This window comes from Prorops nasuta, unplaced genomic scaffold (assembly GCF_024137725.1).
Source record: "Prorops nasuta isolate Cenicafe-Biocafe unplaced genomic scaffold, Cenicafe_Pnas_1.2 PNAS00014, whole genome shotgun sequence".
NCBI lineage: Eukaryota > Metazoa > Arthropoda > Insecta > Hymenoptera > Bethylidae > Prorops > Prorops nasuta.
The window spans coordinates 3,969,415-3,990,411 of NW_027116811.1; the positions used below are offsets into that span (position 1 = coordinate 3,969,415).

The 20,997-nt window shown below is 44.0% G+C and overlaps 1 protein-coding gene across 1 annotated transcript in view; it reads left to right on the top strand.

The window, feature by feature from the left end:
- The window catches only part of LOC136778250 (fibrillin-1-like), a 75,698-nt gene that overhangs the window by 38,550 nt on the left and 16,151 nt on the right, over nucleotides 1-20,997 (top strand). The window contains exons 3-16 of the mRNA XM_066734921.1: nucleotides 7,420-7,720; nucleotides 7,909-8,060; nucleotides 8,434-8,556; nucleotides 10,706-10,828; nucleotides 11,640-11,897; nucleotides 11,992-12,234; nucleotides 12,334-12,962; nucleotides 13,086-15,431; nucleotides 15,681-17,544; nucleotides 17,797-17,910; nucleotides 18,276-18,381; nucleotides 18,473-18,662; nucleotides 19,133-19,322; nucleotides 19,893-20,007. Coding sequence (XP_066591018.1) covers nucleotides 7,420-7,720; nucleotides 7,909-8,060; nucleotides 8,434-8,556; nucleotides 10,706-10,828; nucleotides 11,640-11,897; nucleotides 11,992-12,234; nucleotides 12,334-12,962; nucleotides 13,086-15,431; nucleotides 15,681-17,544; nucleotides 17,797-17,910; nucleotides 18,276-18,381; nucleotides 18,473-18,662; nucleotides 19,133-19,322; nucleotides 19,893-20,007 — 6,754 coding nt within the window. The remainder of the gene's footprint in view (nucleotides 1-7,419; nucleotides 7,721-7,908; nucleotides 8,061-8,433; nucleotides 8,557-10,705; nucleotides 10,829-11,639; nucleotides 11,898-11,991; nucleotides 12,235-12,333; nucleotides 12,963-13,085; nucleotides 15,432-15,680; nucleotides 17,545-17,796; nucleotides 17,911-18,275; nucleotides 18,382-18,472; nucleotides 18,663-19,132; nucleotides 19,323-19,892; nucleotides 20,008-20,997) is intronic.

Sequence of the window (20,997 nt, forward strand, 5' to 3'; positions counted from 1 at the left end):
CTCCATCACACGATCTTATCTCTCACTGTTGGCGAATAAATTTAAATTAATTCGACGCGGGAAGAAGATTGCACTCTCCGCAGCCATTCCACGGGAAATTCATTTTTAACTCCGTGTCTCGCTCCGAATATAACCGCAATGACGTCGCTGGGTCCTAGAAATTTTATCATCTTCGTGCGAAGGATGGTTCCAAGGAGGGACCGTGCGCGGCATTCATTTTTCCTGTGGTTTTGCCTGGCGAGAGTCAACTTTGGGTATTAATAATCGCTTAATTAATATTAATTAAGCCACCGCGCTTTTCATAAACCGAGTGTGTATATATGTACGTCGAACTCTTGAACGGGCAGGGATGCTTAATTGGTTCGAGGGTTAATCCCCGGTTTAAAGTTCATTGACGTGGATCAGCACGGTGCTCGTCGCACTTTATACGGACCGTCCTAATGAAATTTATGTTCCGAGATAATTCAGACTTGCCAAGTCTAGTGGGAAATACAGATTTTCTCGGGAAGCTCACCTTTATCAACCCTTACACCTCGAGAGCCTTCCTCTCTACTACTATCCAGCTGGTAGGATTAATTTGTTATCGGAGCCTCACGATTTTGCAGCATGCTGCACAATGCTCCAAATTAAAAATCATATTCGAGACTATCTCCATCGGAACACGGGACGATACTTATTCAGCAACTTGGAATTTTTCGATCAGGGATAAATGGGACAAGTGCTGTCCGTGCAGTTTTCCTCGTGGAATTGAAAAGCCATAGGACGATCAGGGTCTCTGCAAGACTATATATAGTTTTGCAATAAGAATTTTGTACAACTTGAGAAAAATAATTGTTGGATTTGAATGAATATTTTCTGTGAATGTTAATCAAATTTGATGCATTCAATTAGAAACTCATCGATACGCGAGGGAAATAACTAATAATATCATGTCGATGTTCATTCGTATCAAGTACACATCTCAATGCCACTATTCATAATAAGATTTATCCGAATGAAAGAATCTTTTTTCTCAGCGTACGCGAGGCGTGTCAGACGGTAAAATCCAATTAGATGCTTAATACGTATATATATATATATATATATATATATATATATGAATTAGATATGTTGTTAAGAGCAGGGAGACGCTCATTCATGCTGTAACTTAGATGTGGGATAAGCTTTTCGAACTGAACATGGAGAGCCATTGACCGTAATTAATTTATCGTGTATACCATCCGGATAATCGGACGCGTGTTTTATTCTATATCGAATGGACGATGAACGGCTCTCGTTTAAGCCACCAGAGTACACACGTTTACACTTCGCGCCTCTTATACAGCTGTAAAGATCAAACAAATCTCTATCAACACTCGATGCTTTATCTATTTTTTTACCATCGCGCTTAGCGACTTAAAGACAAATGATCGGTTCATATCGCGTTTGATATATTTACGAAGATGTTGCGTTTGAACTCGTATAGATGCAGATGCGTGGTGCAAATTGGAGAAGAAGATTTTTTGTAAAATTTCAGAAAGTATATAAAGACGTAGGATTTTTTTCCTTTGGCATTTGATTTATATTACACTTTTATTTAAGTTCTCGAGACTGCGAGAAGTAGCAAGTAAGGGCTTTTATGCCAGCTTGGAACAGCAGCATTCCCCATTTTTATCGGTTGCGTTACAATCGATGCTCACTCCTACCGGAATAGAATTTCGTCGTTAAAAGGGAATTTAAGTGGCGATAATCGAGTTTAAGGACCTTTAAGCACCTGAAATTTCAAAGCAAGAACTCTTCTCGCGGAAATTGATAATTATAGATCCCTAAAAGTCACTATCAATGTTCTTAGCTCGTCAAGCTATTATCAAGGCCTAGAATTCGAAGGAAGCTATATCGGAAAGCGGAAATGATAATTTTATTATTCGATTCAAATGGAACGGCAATAATGGTATAATTAAACCGAGAGCTTCATAAATCTCTGAAAAGGGCGCATGGTTTGTTTCGAGCGACCGGGAGTATAATTAGGAGGAGCAACGAAAAAATGTGTAATTTGGGTTTTAACGTGCAATTTGTAATTACGTATGTAAATAAAGGAGGGATGTGTACGTGAGCCGAGGTATAAATGTGTGCAGCGGCAGAATAGTTGTCGTGACACATTGAATGGAATATAATGACCGCGTGAGAGAGGAATAATGAAATCTGACAAAAGAGTCCATAAACTTAGACTCATGTAGTTGAGAGAGAAATTTATTTAAGATGTCAAATTTGTGCGAGGAGACGAATGTCTGTGTAAACTGGTGGAATGTCTGTGTCAATGACGGTGAGAGAAAATTTGAGGAAAAGTTGGCTGTTGGGTAGACGGTTGGTCGCATCGACGAGTGGCATGGGGATTAAAGTGAAATAGAATAGGGAGGATGGGAGAGGGGAGATGAGTGGGGGGGGGGGGGGGAGGAGAAGAGGCATCGTCTGATACAGATTGGTGTAGCCCGTAATCGCTCGTTAAATGTCGCAGGACTCATCTTCCGTGCTCCTCTATGTACTCTTCGTTGGGTTTTATCGCAACTGTAAATCTGCGTCTGTCTGGCTTTAGTGCCATTCGTTTCGACAGTTTGCAGTTTATTTAAATGCAACCAAGTAAAATGTGATTATTCGCGTCAAATGAAGCCTTCAGTGACGGTGGAGCGCCACAGTTGCAACGAGAATGATAAATTTATGATCCAAGATGTGATTTCCTCGAGAGGAGGGGGTGAATCTAACTATACACACACACACACACACACACATATATATATATATATATATATATATATATGAAGAATAATAACGGTTTATCAAGATTTAATCGTATATCAAATAGAGAATAAATTACGACGGTTTGCGATGTACGGATGATATGCGAAAGGCAGCTTAAGATGTATAAGAGGGAAAAAGAAAATACAGTGCGATTAAAGTAGACAGAAAAGTAAGATAAGGTACCACTCCTAGGTTTGCTTCGAGTGAAAATAAAGCTGAAGAAATAAAAGAGAGGATTGGTCGAGGGACGGAGTAAAAAGCTTCAGCAAAATTGGCCAAAGTCTAGAGGATCCTTCCACATTACAAATTTTATCACTCTTTTCTTTTTTTCTTCCGCTTCTTTTCTTTACCTGCCAAATATAATCCGATGAAATGTTCCTCCTATATGGTTGGATGACCCAGGTCAATATTATTTTAAAAATTGTACACATTCGAGTGCCTCGAATGCTCGTTAGCAATAAAACAGGAAGTTGGAAGTTTATTGCTAGGGGCACATAACCTGCTTCGCAGCCCCGCAGAAATAGTTACGATCTTGCCGCGAAATTGTCAAGCGGCACAGAATCCACTTTTCCGTGGCAACTGGCGTGGCGTGGCGTGGCGTGGTGCGGCGCGTTGCTGCGTCGGCCAACGAAGGAAAAGCGAGCAATCGTGGGGAGGCGGCAATTCTCACGACTGCTTTTTCGTATTCGGCTCTAATTGAAACTGCAGCAGTCGGTTTTCAGGCAGTAAATTCCGTCAGGAAACGTGACTATTGAATTCAAAACCCTTCGAGTTCAGCAAGAAGCAGGAAAAAGAGCGTTTGTGCAGGAAATGGAGGACAGCTGAAAATGTGGGGATTTTTATGTTTGCTTAAGAGTTCTTTGAAGAATCAGCTTTTCATTTTCTTCCTTTAGCCTCCCTCGGTTAGCTTCGGATTAACTGGTGTCGAGTTAAGGTTGACGTTGCTGATAGCATCTTTAAGGGGGAAATTTAGAGGTGCTCGTCACGCGAGAGATAGCGACCGGAAATGATTGGGCAGTTACGACTCTGTGGTCCCTCCACTCTCTTTTCTTTCTCTCTATCTCTCTTGACCTTCTCCGGACCACCCCCCTCCTACATTCCAAATTCAAACCGCTTCGCACCGTTCTATGATATAATGCTTATCTGCCAGCGTAAATTAAATTTAATGGATACGCGCGTGCGCCCGTTAACGCACGTCTCAATATAAAGGTTATTCGCGACTGAAAAATACACACGTATCGTTTATCTCAGGACGTAGAAAGCTGTATAGGAGCGACGAGAGTCAAAAAGAAGCTTTTTTTATCGCAGCCAAACGGCCATTTAATCACTGAAAGCACCTACACGGTCCGAAGGAATAAAAATTGCCTTTTAAAAATATTGCAGGGAAAACCGTGGAAAAGCTACAATTCCATTAGATATAAGCTCGTTACTACACGTTATACCCTTCCCTTTTTCATTCAATCATTCGGAAATCTCTCATATCGAACGATTAGAGATAGAGGAGAGAACGCTTAACTTGAAATTAATTCCATCCACGCGCTCTCCTCTTAAATCTCGAGTAATATTTATGTTGGCTCAATAGCTATCGCATTATCGTTAAAAATTCCGAATGAGATGTTTCTCGGATATAAACAGCTGTCTGTTGGCAAAACCTTTCATTAAAACGTAGCCAGCAGCAGTTTTAAAGATACAGCTGCTGTAAAAACTGGCAGTTCTTTGCATTGTTAACATTGCGTTGATTTAAAAGCTTATTCGGGGTTCGATTACTGGCGATAAATTAGCGAGGGGAAGGTTTCGCTTCGAGACAATTGAATTTGACGCGAAATGAAATATTGTCTGTATATACAAGGTATGCACCATCCAAAATCTACCATTTTTTTTTTATATAAAATCACTCCAAGAGAAACCGATAAAATTTGTTTCGAAAGGTTTTGTTTAAAGAATTAATATCGTTTTCAGCATCAAAGATAAACAGATTTTTACAACTGTTTAATCTCCGGGTCATTTCAATCGGTACACCTTGTATATTCACATATATATATAGCAAAATGCTCCGGCGCAGTATATAGAAATCGAGAGACGTTGTAACGCTTTCGCGTGACTCGTCACATAAATGTCAATCGAAGATAGATACGTCGGTTGACCGGAGTGCAGTGGCTGGGGGAGATGCACTTCGAGTTCGGAGGCAGCTCGAAAATTCAGTGCGGAACGCGAGGAAGCAGCAAGCAGGCAGCAACCGGCAGCCGGCAGCCTGTCCCCGCCGCATCTATTCCGCGTGTTTGCCTCGCCACGAAACACTTTGGGCATGCCACGGATCGCCAGCTCCCTGGACGGACCAATGAAGATAAAGCCAAGCGTGCACGCGTGTGTCAGTTGCACGCGCGTGCAACCAGGTGCATTGCCCCGTGCCCTCTTCGGTGGCTCGCCGTATAACACGCCAAAGTCGCCCAACCCACCTCCAACACCGGAAGCATCCCCTCCCTCTTTTTCTCTTTGTCCTCGAGCATCCTCGATACATACGAAAGGTCAAGATCGACTCATGCATCTCCAACGAGAACAATGCTGCGACTAAAATAAATTTCTGCAGCTCCATATCGAACTTGTATACATATATATATATACCTAAACTCTCATTCCTATCGACTATTCCTGTACAAAACCTCTCGCTCCCCCACCTATCCTAAAACGTCGTCTATATTTAACGGCTAATCATCAAAATTTCATAGGATTCCAACTGTGCTCCGAACTATCCAGCTGCGAGGGGCGTGAAATGAAAAATTCATTTCTTCGATTGGTCGGAATATATTTGACTATCGACACTAGGATAATCCTGGATTTGGCAAATTATAATGGATAAGCGCGCGTTTGGCTGTTTCTAATCGTATTCCGGGGGGCTCGTACGTGTGTACCGGGAGTGGGGGAGGTGGAGAGTGGCGGTTGATTGGCAATATTAATCGGGAGTAAAACAATTGATGGTAGGAGATTAGCGAGTGATCGGTTGGGTGAACACCCACACGGCTTCGTTTGGAGTTTAACGAGGTCAGGCCTCCTCTGGCGTTATCGATATGCCGATCTCGATCGGCTTATCTCGGCTTGCGAGAACGAGTTATCGTTGCGAAGCGAAGCGACGCGACGCGACGCGACACGACGCACGGAGTCGGAGTCATTGTCCTGGCGCCCGTCGCCCCAGCCTCGCAGACTGGCAAGCTAATGGCTAATGCGACCGACGATGTTGACGACTCCGACTCTGACACTGCCACAGCGCGAGGACCCAACCGTATTCTCAGTCTTCTCTCTCACCTTGATCTCGACGATACACTTATTGACGAATGGAAATGTTAACGCACACGCGCTCCCGCTTATCTCTTGCTCACGCCCACGCCTACATCTATACCAGCTGGAACGCCTCTACAACGTGTCAAACATGTGCGGAAACCATTACCTACATCAGAATTTCAACTCTGCTAATCTACTATCTTGGCAAATCTATGTACATACATATTAAACTTGAACGGGATACGTGTAAGGTTAATCATCGTTATTCTGACGTGACTAGACACTGATCCCCCTAATAGAAGATTATAGCTTGATATATTTGAAGGATACGGGACATTAATAAAGATAACACTTTGCGCAGGCTTAAAGATTCCCAACAGGAAATTTGCATCCATATATAATTCCTTACTCAAATCTTATTATAGCTTCTTTATTTGATTATCCATTACTCTGTCGTAATAACATCCGGTATACGACCATTCCTCCAGGTTCTTGTACCATATATATACAAACACTGTGGGAAACTGAATCGTCCTCTTCGTCCCGTGCTTGTATATATATATATATATATATATATATATATATATATATATATATATATGGTATAGAAATTTGGGTGGAGAAAGTACGTAGCGAAGTTGGCTGAAACGTCGTCGAATCAATTTCCCAGAGTGTACGAGGCAGTTTTGAGTTTGATAGGAATAAGAAAATTAGTATAACATTAAACGATACCACAAGCGTGTATAAATAATTTTCAGGGAACATGGAGTAAAGTTGATCTTTGCTATATATAGTAGGATATACGCAAGTAGCTTTCCACACACCAATGTGGATAAATACTTGCGGTTAATACCACACACACACATACACACGTGTATTTTCAGCAATGTTTAAACGTGGTTAGCCACTTCGGTCCGTAAGCCATAAGAGGCTTATCACACGCGTCTATTTTAGGCCCTTGTACGTTCGTATAATGTAATAAATGTTTAAGCAAGTATACGCGTGTATTCGTTGCTTCTATTATGACCTCCTCTATAGACCTACACTGTTTAGTCGATTCATTTTCGTGATAGTCATGTATGCATGTCCGAGCTTCCCGCGCAAACAATATTAATCATCATACACCAATACCCTCGCGACGCACGATGAGTCTGCACGTCTCTCTCGCTCAGGCATAGACGGCGCGTTGGACTGGTTTACCGAAATACGAGACAACTCATTATTGTTTAAAATTACGAGAGTCATTCGAAAGGATCGATCGAGTGTAATCTGCTCGTGTATATATACCTAATTGCTTTCTTCTTTTTTCCAATCCTCGCAAAAAGTGGTAAATCGAGGAGGTTTCGGACGTTTGTTTTATTGTCGCAGGTAACAAGTTTCGCAAATTTCGGACGGACCTCTATTTGAGCGATGAGCCGAGCGCGGCGAATGGGAAAGTGGGGAAGAAGGAGGCGAAGAAGCGTGTCCAGCAGGCGCAAAAAAGAATTAACGAACTGAAGAAACGTAGGAAGGCGAAGGACAAGAAGAGGCAAAGCTTGCAAAAGTCGATGGGCGCTCTAAACGAGACAACAATGGCCATGCTGGACTTGAGCTGCATCATGAAAGCTCGAAAGAAAGGCATCGTGACTGCTCCGATCATCGAGAATGCCTATCCTGTCAAGTATGCGAGGTACGCGCGCTCCTTTCCTTTCATTTCTATATATATATATATATATATATATATATGTTGTATCACTCTGTCCCCCTCTCTTTAGTAATGGACCCTAAAAAAATTTATAGTTTATAAAGGGGTATGAATCCCGAAGAGCAAAAAGTATTTCAAACGGAGCTTGTGTTGGGATTTCTGTTTTATTTCAGGAGAAAGAACGAGTTTTCGCCGCACAATCGATATTTGACGGCCATATACCTGTGCCTGGAAGGCTATGTACTTGAGAATTCAACGATGGACCGACTTTATTGTAGTGACGGCTCTTGGCTGGGATCTCTACCGAGATGCGTCAAGGAAGAACGTGAGTAAAAGAGAAAGACGAGGGAATTACACGGACAGAAAAGATTGCCAATAAATATAGCACTGCCATGTCGTATTATTATACTACTAGAACATCAATACGCGCGACACTCTCGTACCGCAATCGTATAAATAGATACGCCTGCTGAATTTCGTAGCAGCGCTACACATAAATATAAAGCGATAAGTAAATTATTACATCATGAATTGTAATACTGATAAGGTGCCGATAAATTGCCAATTAGCTGGGTCGATAAATCGGAAAATAAATGGCACAGATTTATATTGTACACTATATATATATATAGCTATAAGGTCGTATATATATTATTATAACTGGAAAATGCTTCAGTGTGACTCAACGATTTTTCCAGCGATAATCCTGGAACGCTGCAGCGAGAATCGAGGAGGGTGCGAACAAGTTTGCGAGGATACTCCGACTGGCATGAAATGCTCCTGCTTCGATGGCTACAGATCCGAAGGATCCTCTTGCATAGGTGATTTATTCTTCGAGATAAAAAAGCTCCTCTCGCACTTTACCTTTTAATTTCTAGCAATGAAGCACGTGTCACGTGACCCGCGCGTGGGTAGGTACAGGAAGAAGCGCGCAGCGCACACGATACCCTTTCCTAAAATCTCTATAGTTTCCCAAGCGATAAGTCTCCGCCCACCCCTCCGAGCTCTAATCTCCGAAGAATCTTTAACACACAAAAGATTTAATCCATCCGGAGGAAAGTTGAAAGTGGCATGGAGCGATCCCGTCGCGCGCTTCCACGACAATGTTCCATTCATTCTAATTAAACGTTACAGCCAGGACTATAAATAAGACTCGTGACAAACTATAGTACACTAGCTATAGATCAGTTGTCGAGTAGGTACGAAGACAATAAAAGGAACGCTAAGAGTGCGGAATGGTAGTTTAAAGTTAAATGGGGTAGTTGGCGCGGGCCATGATAAATTTGCAAAGAGTCCCGTGTAATGGCAAATGAAAACAGTTGGCTTTCGAACGATCGAGGGGGGTAGAGGGTGCACGCGTGCGCGTCTCGCAGATTCGAAAGCTTCCTGCTGGAATATATGGCTGAAATGTGATACTCTGTATATATAGGTTGGAATGTAGGGTGGACGTAGGCGCCAGGAGCATTGTATGTTAATTCGTGGCATAAGCCGTGATAAAGCGGCATAAAGTGCATTCGAGGGAGGCACCCTCGGTGCGTGTGTGTGTATACACACACACGCACTTATACCTAGGCTGCGAGTCGGTGCGCGCGTGTGCAAGTGCGATCGCCTGCGGTATGAAGGAACCAGGAACCACCTCGGGACGGCTTAATGGAATGTAGCAGCGCGCTGCCGCATCAAACCGCGCCGGCTGCCTTGCATGTCGGAGACGTAAATGCGGATTACACGCTTAGCTGCCATTGCCTTTTCTCTTTTATTGCCCGCTTTGACGGCATCGCACATCGCACGTCCCTATACGTATCCTCCCCACACATCCTCGTCGCCTCCTCGACGCAAACGTTTCAAAAGCCACGCGCTATAATTTCTAGATAAGTATGTAATTTGCTTGCCCGGGATATGCCCTTCCCACCTCCTCCAACACATCTCTCTCGCATTACAATTAATATCGTGCCGCACGCTTTACAAGCTCCACCCGAAGTATCACCACCGCAAACCTACTATAAACACCTTCGAAATCACCGGAATTATCCTCTTGTTACTCATCCTCGTGTTCTACCTTCGTTATACGACTCGTAGGTTCTAATTAATTAAATTCACTTCTCATCCTCTTTACTATAATAATAATTTTTGTAACGTGTGTTATTAATAAGAATTTATTATTTATCTTCGTGAAAGGATGATTGATTTAATATTCAGACTTTCTTTATTTTAGTTAATTATCATTCGTTTATGTATTTGGACTTGAATAATTGTTTATGCGATGTTATTACTTTTGCTTTGTCGATATATTTAATCCAACTCTTCATCCGGGTGATTTTAATGTAGCGTAAAAATAATCGATGCTTCGACTGACTTATATTAGTTTTGATCATACAATGACGTACGTTCAAACACCAATCGTGCATGTGTTACCTTCAGTGTGAAGATTTTTGTAGTTATATACATGTAAAAAATATTGAGAAATATTAATAATACAGATCTTACCTTATGGAAGTAAAAGGGAATATGAAAAGGCATTAAGAGAAGAAACAGAAAAAAAATCTTTTTTCGCGACCTTTCACATTTCGCAAATCAAGTACAGAGCTACGTGTTGCTTCATACATATATATATATATATATATAATAAAGAGCAGCCATGAGTGATAGATCATAAAAATGGTTGAATATCGTTAAGCGCGCACGCGATTTCGCAACAAATGAGACCAATAAGTATAATTAGCAGCCTGTATTTAATAGTAGGTATAGCTTTTTAAAAAATTGCAGTTGCTCATTCGAACTCTCTAATTCCGCGATTTCCTCGAAATGAACGCAATTGCTTTCAAGTGCCAATTGATTCTTTGCCTGTCGTGTGATTGGCTGGAAATGGAATGCCACTTTTTAATGTCGCAATACAACGTAGCTGAAAAACGTGGTTTTACTTCGGGATCAATGCGAACTCTTGTCGAACCATTTCCCTTTTCTGGATTACAGACATCGACGAGTGTATCGAAGGCACGGACGGATGCGCCCATATCTGTCACAATGATCCTGGATCATTTCGTTGCGACTGCAATCCGGGCTACCAGCTGGATAATGACAGCAAATCCTGCAAAGGTGAGCTTAACGTTCGAAAAAATCAATTTTCTCCACTATACGCATTAAAACCATTGAATATATAGTTTACTAGGATCATTCAGAAGCCACAGATATGTCAGCAATATAAATACAGAAATCTGGTACTCGAAAGTTTCAATTGCAAAGTGCACGTAAGGTGAATTTAATTTTATCTGGCAAAAAAAAAAATTAAAGAAACGTTTTGCAAGATTTATCAGATTTTCCATGTTGACACTATATTTATGTGATTGGAAATATGAATATAATATTGAGTTTTCCACCTGTCTGGAGGGATTTCATGATAAAGCTTTGCAAACTGGCTTATCGAACAATGCATTTAACGCAGCGTTTTCACGGTGGCATTGCTGATAGGAGGAACGAGCTTCCAATGAGGTTAGCCCTCGAGCGACCCTCGCAAAGAGTAGTGCGTCGAGGAGAAAGCTCGTTCATCGCAGCAGACGACAGATTAATTTTCGATTAAAGCACGTTCACCCTTTTCGATTATAGCATCACTCTGTATTTTTCCGTGTCACAGCTGTAATACGCGTGGGTAGCTCCATGCACTTTATGCACGCGATACGGGACACGAATTCGAAGCGCGACCCGTTATTATCGGAAAGCAATTAATTAGCAAATTAGCACGGCTGCCGCGCATTATTTCCTTTGATTTATGCCACTTTGCTCTCTGGCGTCCTGATAAAATTCAACAAAAACCTTCGATTCGCGTAAGATGGCGATCGTTTCGCAGAATTATAATCCATATGCGAATCTTGGTTGCGAAATATTATATACTTAATCGTACCTTGCGCAGATGTTAACGAGTGCCTTCAGAACAATGGACACGGTCCGTGCCAGGGTACATGCCTTAATCTTCACGGAGGTTACGAGTGTAGCTGCTCGGAAATCCCTGGCTACAAATTGGCAGCGGACAATCACACCTGCGAGGATATCGACGAGTGCGCGGAGAGCAACGCTGGCTGCTCGCACAATTGCCTCAATACACCAGGAAGCGTATTCTGTCTTTGTCCCGATGGTTTTTATCTTTTGGACAATTGGAAGACTTGCCAAGGTGAGCCAGATACGAAACTTACTCACATTTCGTCACAATTACATCTGTATAAACCCAATTTAGCACACATCTCGATCGATCAATTATCTTGCAGACGTCGACGAGTGCCAGAGCACGCCAAAAGTGTGCCCGTTGGATGCCGAGTGCGAGAATACCGTAGGGTCCTACAGATGCGTCGATAAACCCAAGAAACTGACCAAAATTCTTCAGGAGAAAGATTACGATGCGGAGGATGACGACGATGGGAACGATTACGATGACGAAGGTATCACCGAATCACCCGAATTTGGCGAGTGCGAAGATGGATTCAGGAAAAATGACAATGGCGATTGTACAGGTAATGGCATCGAGTGATTAATTGAAAATCGATAGTGTCAGTTTTTAATAAATTAGCAAGGCTCGATTCTTTTAAATGGCAAGAAACTTTTTATTTCAGACGTGAATGAATGCGTCGAGGGGGACGAAGGAGAGCCGCACGGATGCGAGCATCGGTGCATCAATGAGCCAGGTGGATATTACTGTGAATGCAATTCGGGATATGAGCTCGAGGACGATGGAGTGTCCTGCGCGGATATCGACGAGTGCTCGGAATCAAAGCCCTGCTCTCACATATGTCACAATAGCCCTGGCTCGTACAGTTGTGCTTGTCCAATCGGATTCAGCCTTAAAGAGGATAGAATTAATTGCGTCGAGGACCAAGAAGTCAAATACTGCTCCACCTTGAAGCCCTCCTGCTCGCACGCTTGCTTGGATACCGAGAAAGGAGCAGTTTGCCAATGTTTCGGTGGATATAATTTAGAGGAAGACGAGAGAACCTGCACTGATATAAATGAGTGCGAGCAAAGCCTTTGTTCGCATCACTGTATAAACTTGGAGGGCAGCTTTCTGTGCACCTGTCCCGACGGCTTCCAAATTTCTCATACGGACAAGTACAATTGTACCGATGTCAATGAGTGCGACAAGGACCACGACTGCGAGCACGGATGCGTGAATCTTCAAGGTTCCTACAAATGCACGTGTCCGGAAGGATTTGGTCTAAATACCGATGAGAAAACATGCTCGGACATCGACGAGTGTTCGCTGAAAAACCATCAGTGTTCTCACACTTGCAAAAATGTAGCAGGTTCTTATCTGTGCTCCTGTCCCGATGGTTTTCAGTTGGACACTGATGCGTACAACTGTCAGGACATAGACGAATGTTCAGATACGAAACATGGCTGTTCGCACGATTGCTTCAATACCTTGGGAGGTTACAATTGTACCTGCAAGGAAGGGTACGTTATGAGAGCTGATGGCAGGAATTGCGAAGACGAGGACGAATGCTCAACGGGAAGACACGAATGTTCTCACGAGTGCATCAACGAAGAGGGTGATTACAGATGTTCTTGTCCCATAGGATTTGAGCTCAAGGACAACCTCACCCAGTGCCAAGATGTCAACGAGTGTCTCGAAGGAACTCACGACTGCTCCCACGAGTGCGTTAATTCGCATGGGTCCTACGAGTGCTCGTGTCCTCCAGGGATGACCTTGGACGTATCGAGGAAGCGTTGCGTCATGCCAAATCCATGCATTCGCGCCAACTGTTCGCATACTTGCGAATCCGATCACGATACGTTCAGATGCACCTGTCCCAAAGGCTATTACCTCTTGGAGGATGCTACTACCTGCAAAGATTTAGACGAGTGTCTGGAAGACGAGCACGATTGTTCGCACGATTGTATAAATACCATTGGTAGTTACAAATGCGTCTGTCCCGAAGGATTGAAGCTCTTGGCGGATAACGTCACCTGCGATGACTCGGCTTGTCCCGAAGGATTTCGACAGGACGAGAATCAGAAGTGTCAGGACGTCGACGAGTGTTTGGAAGAGGATCACGAATGCTCGCATATTTGTCACAACGAACGTGGCTCATATCGTTGCTCCTGTCCAGCAGGATGGTCGTTGCAGGACGACAATTTCAACTGCAAACAAGATGACCCATGCAGAAACCCTCCTTGTCCTCCTCATCCGCGATGCAAGACCATCGACTCGAATTTCGTTTGCCACTGTCCACAGGGATACAGAATCGACGAGAGCAACAACGAGACTTGCGTTGACGTAAACGAATGTTCGGAGGAGCGACACGGCTGCACCGAAGGTTGTATTAATTTTGACGGAGGTTACAATTGCACTTGCCCCCCTGGATTTAATTACGACACCGAGACTCGTGTATGCGAAGATATAAACGAATGCCAGGACACCGAACACAGCCACGAATGTTCTCACGAGTGCATCAATACCGTCGGAGGGTACAATTGCGCTTGTCCAGCGGGTTGGAAGCTGGGATTGGATTTAAGAGACTGCGAGAAAACCGACGATCCTTGCAGGAAGGAGCACGGATGCTCCCACACTTGCGAAGAGGATGGCGATCAGGTTCGATGCGGCTGTCCCGAGGGTTTCGAATTGGACACGGACGATAAGACTTGCAAGGACGTGAATGAGTGTGTCGCTGGGCAGCATGCTTGCACACACACGTGCACCAATACGGAAGGAGCTTATTATTGCGAGTGTCCCTCAGGATACAAGCTGCAACAGGATCAAAGAACGTGTCGGATGGTTGATAATTGCTCGTCGAGTGACGTGCAATGCTCTCATGGCTGTTCGAGCACGGACGAATACGTTCGGTGCACCTGTCCCGAAGGATACGAGTTACAGGACGACGATAAAACTTGCCAGGACATTGACGAATGCGAGCGGCAAGTACACGCTTGCTCTAACGAATGTGAGAATTTTGATGGTGGATATAGTTGCTACTGTCCAGAGCACATGATCATAGGACAGGATAATAGAACGTGCATCGAGCCTGTGGATGGATGTTCGATGAATCACAGTTGCAGTCATAATTGCATCAGCGATGATTTCGGTGCTTACAAGTGCGAGTGTCCCGAAGGATTCGAGCTGGACTCCGATGGCTCAACATGCCACGAGAAGCAGTGTCCTTTGGGCTATAGCCTGTCCAATGATAATAGAACCTGCGAGGATATCGATGAGTGTGCCGGAATCTCTTCCATGAACCAGGATACTCTCTGCTCCCACATTTGCATCAACACCAATGGATCCTTCGAGTGTCAATGTCCGGCGGGCTATAAGATCGCCAAGGACAATAAGACCTGCGAGGACGTAAACGAGTGCATCACGAATAATGGCGGTTGCTCCCATTTGTGCGCTAATACCGAAGGTGGCGTGGAATGCGCCTGTCCGGAAAACTTGAGATTGCTGGAGGACGATGGGAAGAGTTGCGTGGAAATTGACGAGTGTTACATAGACAACGGTGGATGCTCCCATTTCTGTCATTTCGACGATGGAAGAGTATCCTGTTCCTGCCCTACCGGCATGTATCTCTCTTACGACGAGCTCACTTGCCTGCTGGATAACGAGTGTCTCGTTAATAACGGTGGATGTTCTCATATCTGTAATTTCAACAAGAATAGCATCGCCTGCGAATGCCCGTCGGGCTTTCGATTGGACGAAAAGGACAATTCCACCTGTGTCGACGTCGACGAGTGCCTTGAATTCCAGGATAATTGCATTCACATCTGCACGAACACGCACGGAAGTTTCAAGTGCAGCTGCAACGAAGGATTTCTGCCGAATAACGAGGAGCCTGCTTTCTGCGATGATATCGATGAGTGCAAAATTAACAATGGTGGCTGCTCTCACACGTGCACTAATATCGTGGGCGGTTTTCAGTGCGACTGTCCCACTGGATCTCTGCTGCAACTCGATAATAGAACGTGTTGGAAGGAGAACTCTTGCAGTCGTTCCAACTGCTCTCACGAGTGTGTCCTGGACGAGACCGGGGGTCCTCGATGCTCCTGTCCATTAGGATTTAAGCTCAGCCTGGAAGATTCTCAAAGTTGCGAGGACGAGAATGAGTGTGACCTTGAGAATGCTGGATGTTCCCATTATTGCGTCAATAACGTCGGCTCCTTCCTTTGCGATTGTCCTCCTGGTTTCAAGTTGGATCCTGATGGCAGGAACTGTACCTTCATTGACGTCTGCAAAGATTCTAATGGCAACTGTTCCCACCACTGCCACTTTGACGAGGAAACTTTAACAGCTCGCTGCTCCTGTCCATCAGGATTCAAACTCAGCCTGGACGATTCTCAAAATTGCCAGGACGAAAATGAGTGTGACATTGAGAATGCTGGATGTTCTCATTCCTGCATAAATAACTTAGGATCCTTCGTATGCGATTGTCCTCCTGGATTCGTATTGGATCCTGATGGTAGGAACTGCACCTTGATCGATGCTTGTAAAGAGTCGAATGGTAACTGTTCCCACCATTGCCACTACGACAACGAAACTCTAACAGCTCATTGCTCCTGCCCAGTGGGCTATAGACTTTCGGAGGACCAACGTAACTGCGAGGATATAAACGAGTGCGAGGAATTGGAGAACGACGTGGATGCAGGTTGCTCCCATATCTGCATAAACCAGGAAGGGACCTACCACTGCGATTGTCCATCAGGATATCTACTCTTACCCGAAGAAAAAAAGATTTGCGTGGATATAAACGAGTGTTTAACGAGCGAGCACAATTGCTCCCACAATTGCCTGAATCTTCTCGGTAGCTACGTGTGCACCTGTTACAAAGGTCATTATTTGCACTCCGACCAATCCACGTGTTACGATATCGATGAGTGCAAAGTGGAGAACGGTCACTGTTCGCATTCCTGCATCAACACGATAGGTGGGTACTTCTGCTCCTGTCCGGAAGGCTACGAGTTATCGGAGGACGAGAGAACCTGTATCGACCTGAACGAATGTCAAACGGGTTTGCACGACTGTGCCCACGAGTGCGTGAACACATTGGGATCCTACAGATGCATTTGTCCGGATGGCCACGTTCTGGCGAATGACACTCGAAGTTGCATCGATGTTGACGAATGCAAAGTCAATAACGGCGGTTGCTCCCATGCGTGCTTCAACGTTCCCGGAGGAGTGAGGTGCAGCTGTCCCATTGGGACGCGTCTCGACGAGATTGGCAAGAACTGCCAGGACATCGATGAGTGCGCCGTGAATAATGGCGGTTGCTCCGATTTCTGCCAGAACACGGAAGGTAACTTTATCTGCAAATGTCCCGATGGGATGCATCTTGCAGGGGACCATAAAACCTGCGGGGATGACAACGAGTGTAATCAGCAAAATGGTGGCTGTTCCGATATTTGCGTGAATACCAAACCTGGTTTCCATTGCTCCTGTCCGATTGGCTTCAGGCTGGATAGTGATAATAAGACTTGTCGCGACATTGACGAATGCGACGAGAAGAATGCCGGCTGCGCTCATATCTGCATCAATACTGATGGATCGTATCGCTGCGAGTGTCTGGACGGTTATTATCCTAATGGCCAAGAGTGTCTCGCTTCCGATCCATGCAAACGGAACAACGGTAGCTGCGAACAAATCTGCAGGGATCACAAGGGCTCCGCAGTCTGCTCGTGCAACAAGGGCTACCACGTTGACGAATTCGACCACCGAAAGTGTCGAGACATCGACGAGTGTGCTACAGATCATAACTGCAATGAACATTTGTGCATCAACACCATTGGATCTTTCCATTGTCGATGCAAGTCAGGATATAGATCAATTAACTCTACGTGCGTAGGTGAGTACTTTGCGTTATGTATTTTCTTTCCAAGCAAAAGTATTTTCTTTATCGGGATATAATCCATAAAATACAAGTGAGACCAATTATTTACTCTTCATCCTACAAAAGCTTTGTTATTTAGAAATTCAAGTATTCCTTTCGTGTATTTGAAGCGATACATCTTGAGCGACGATCGCAGATACGGGGAAGAATATTCCCGCGGATCACGGTGCTCCAATTAAAATCGATTTGCATTTCTCATGTACATAGATATCGATGAATGCGTTGAGAACTCTCCTTGTCGAGGCCAATGCGTGAATACACCGGGGTCTTATCAATGCACTTGTTCGCCAGGACATGCTTTGGAGAACGGCAGATGCATCGGTAAGTGAAAGAAATATACTATTACGTCGTGGCTGCTGCACTTATGACGTCATAGAGCTACACGTATAAATTCATTCATCCATGTGACTCTAAAAGATATGAGTTTTTTGCGCGCGGAAGAACTCTTTGAGAGCTAGTAGAAAGTTAGGAGGTTTAAAAAAATTTTATGAAGAAAATTGACATCCTTGATGGTTAACGAGATCAGAATTTCTTGCGTGTATGTCTATATATATGTTCAAAGGTGTGTTAAGTGCCTCGTCCTCTACACCAAACTACCCATGTGTGTGTTATATATATTTATCACAAAGACAGTTTATACCGTCCCTTGACACACAAGGTCGTTAATGAAAATACTGGAATTTCAGATATCGATGAATGCCAAAGACAGAACGGAGGATGCGAGCAGGAATGCGTCAACACGATTGGTTCCTTCTTTTGTTCGTGTCGTACTGGTTACACTCCCCATTACAGGTAATTACACGAAGACTAAAAGCGCAGAATTTCTCTTTGGACGTTTCGCTATTGTTGCAAACCTGATGCGAACATCCGACGTGAATTTCAGAAACAGGAGCCAGTGTCAGGACGTCGACGAGTGTCTGAACCGGAACGGGGGATGCAGTGGTGACTGCGTTAACACTGCCGGAAGTTACTACTGTGCATGTAGCGAGGATTTAACGTTGGCCGCCGATGGTAGGAGTTGCGTCTCGGGCCAGTCGAGATGTCGCGCGATGGAACCGCCACTGCACGCCGAGGTTCAATCTCACTTGTAGTATAAGTACACCTTTACACTTGGATCCCTCACGTACATAAGGCTCGATGCATACGCCACCCTCGCATATATATATATATATATATATAAGCATGCTACAGCGATATAAAAGAAAAACGTTTTACAACCACTCTTGCATCCAACGCGTCACACAGAACTTGGCCAACTTTTCCAATAAATTCTCATGTAAATTCTCTCTGCACACTGCTTTGACGAAAAAAGAGCAGAAAAAGAAACAAGAACTTTCCTCTTTAAAAGTTCCTTTTCGTAATTTCCAAATTAATGATCAGCTTTCTCGATGTTTCCCCTGAAAAACCGGAGATTCGCGAGTGGAATTTTTAACGACTATTACGATTTTATCCTTAATTGCAGAGCCACTTCTCGCGAATTTCGCGCGTTTCACGCTTTCCACCGTAATGCGAGGCTCCAGTTGAATTTTTCATCCGTAAACAGATTAGGTGTCCTGGGCACCCCTCGGGCTCGCTGGATTATCCTCAAGGTGCCAGATGCTACATTCGTTGCCGGCCAGAATTCCTCTTGGAAGGACCACACACGAGACACTGTACTTCCGGTGGACGGTGGAGCGCCGAAGAACCGATTTGCGTAAGGAACTTTGGCGTGATTGATCATCCCTATCACTTGGGTAAGAATCGTATACGTGTGTGTTCTCCACCGCATCTTGATATACATGCTGTGCATAATGACACTTTCGTAACTTGGATATTTATATAGTTGACACGCTGCTCGGTCCTCATTAATGCAATGTAAATAGAATTAACGAACAGGACAATATTTATGCAACGCTTATTAATCATAGCTGCTCGAGTCGAGGAAACCTCAGTTTCACTGCGGAAAAAGAGAGGGAGGGGAGCAGGCTTTGACGCAGGTGTCCCGTATAAGCAATCAGTAAGAAGTATCGGTGACGATTACTTAGGGCCAAAATCCAGCAGCGCGCTCAATTAGCCAGGCAGACGCTTTAAACTGCTTTTAATAATAGAAAGTTCTGCTGCAAGGCCCTCTCTAACGAGGCCATATATTCACGCTCCGCTTTAACCAGCTTATATACACTTACACATTTCTCTACCTATATCCAAAGCACACTATACCCTCACTTTTTCATCCCTCTCGAACCGTCCACGTATCAATCTCACACGCTTAATTCTGCTTCTTTCACATTTTTTTTTCAATTGACCCAAGTTTTTCCTACTCGCAGGTATGCCTCATCCGTTCGTCAGGTGTCCTAGGGACATCGACACGGAGCTACCAGCTGGTCAAAGTACAGTGAGAATTTCATTTCCACAGCCTAAATCCAATATGGACTGGTGGAGGTAAGTTAATATCAACGATCAGTCTGTTTCCTTGTTCAATTTAGTACCGAGGGAATAAAAATCATTCGGTTTAAACAAATATCTATTTCAACAGTTGCCAACTACACAAATATCTAACTTCAACGCTTAAATTGCTCTCAATGATTCAATGAAAAAAATATTGTTAAGATATCAAACGCAAAATGGTAGCAAACTCCACTAATACGAAATAGATATTTTATTGACACTGTTCGAAACAAAGATTTGTCTGATATATTCGTGACGTAATGTGAATGGAAAATTTTGTTGAATTAATCGAGATAGATAGTTTCTCTTGCGACAGTACCCTTGTCATATTTTCAGAATGCGTTTAACAATGGAAATTCCGAACGAGCCCAGGGACGCCATGGTAGAAACGATCCTTTAGCCACGTTGCTTCCACATGCACATTGTCCGTGTACGCAAAAGAGTGTCCGCTTGCTCCTGGGCTATACTGTCGAGCGACAGGAGGAATTTCGGCCAAAGTTAGAAATATCCACCGTCGCGGTTCCGTCGTCGACTTTGAGAACTTAACGCGCCGCCTAATTTAACGCCGTTCAACGCAATTAATTATAAAGGAACTTGCCGGGTTGAATAGTACGAGCTTCGCGTATAATCCACTTCTCGGAACTCCTGATTCCCATACACGAGCCGCGCCCTTATAAGTCAGCTGCTTCGAAACTCTCGAAAGTCTTGCCGAAAATCTCACCTGTGAAAGAAGAGAAAACTTGCAGTGTGTGTATATATAAGTGTGGATATATATTTATATACATATAGGCAAGATTTCGTTGTATCCAAGCTTGCCATGGCATAGCGTGATTGCCAATTATGCGAATCTAGCTATTTATATGCTAAGTGAGTTCGAAGCCGACCTGGTATTAGATCGAGCTCTCTGCACCCTGTCTCTACCCATACACTATGTGGTACCCCTATATACCGTGTCTGCTTTTTTCACATTTATCTTCAAATTGA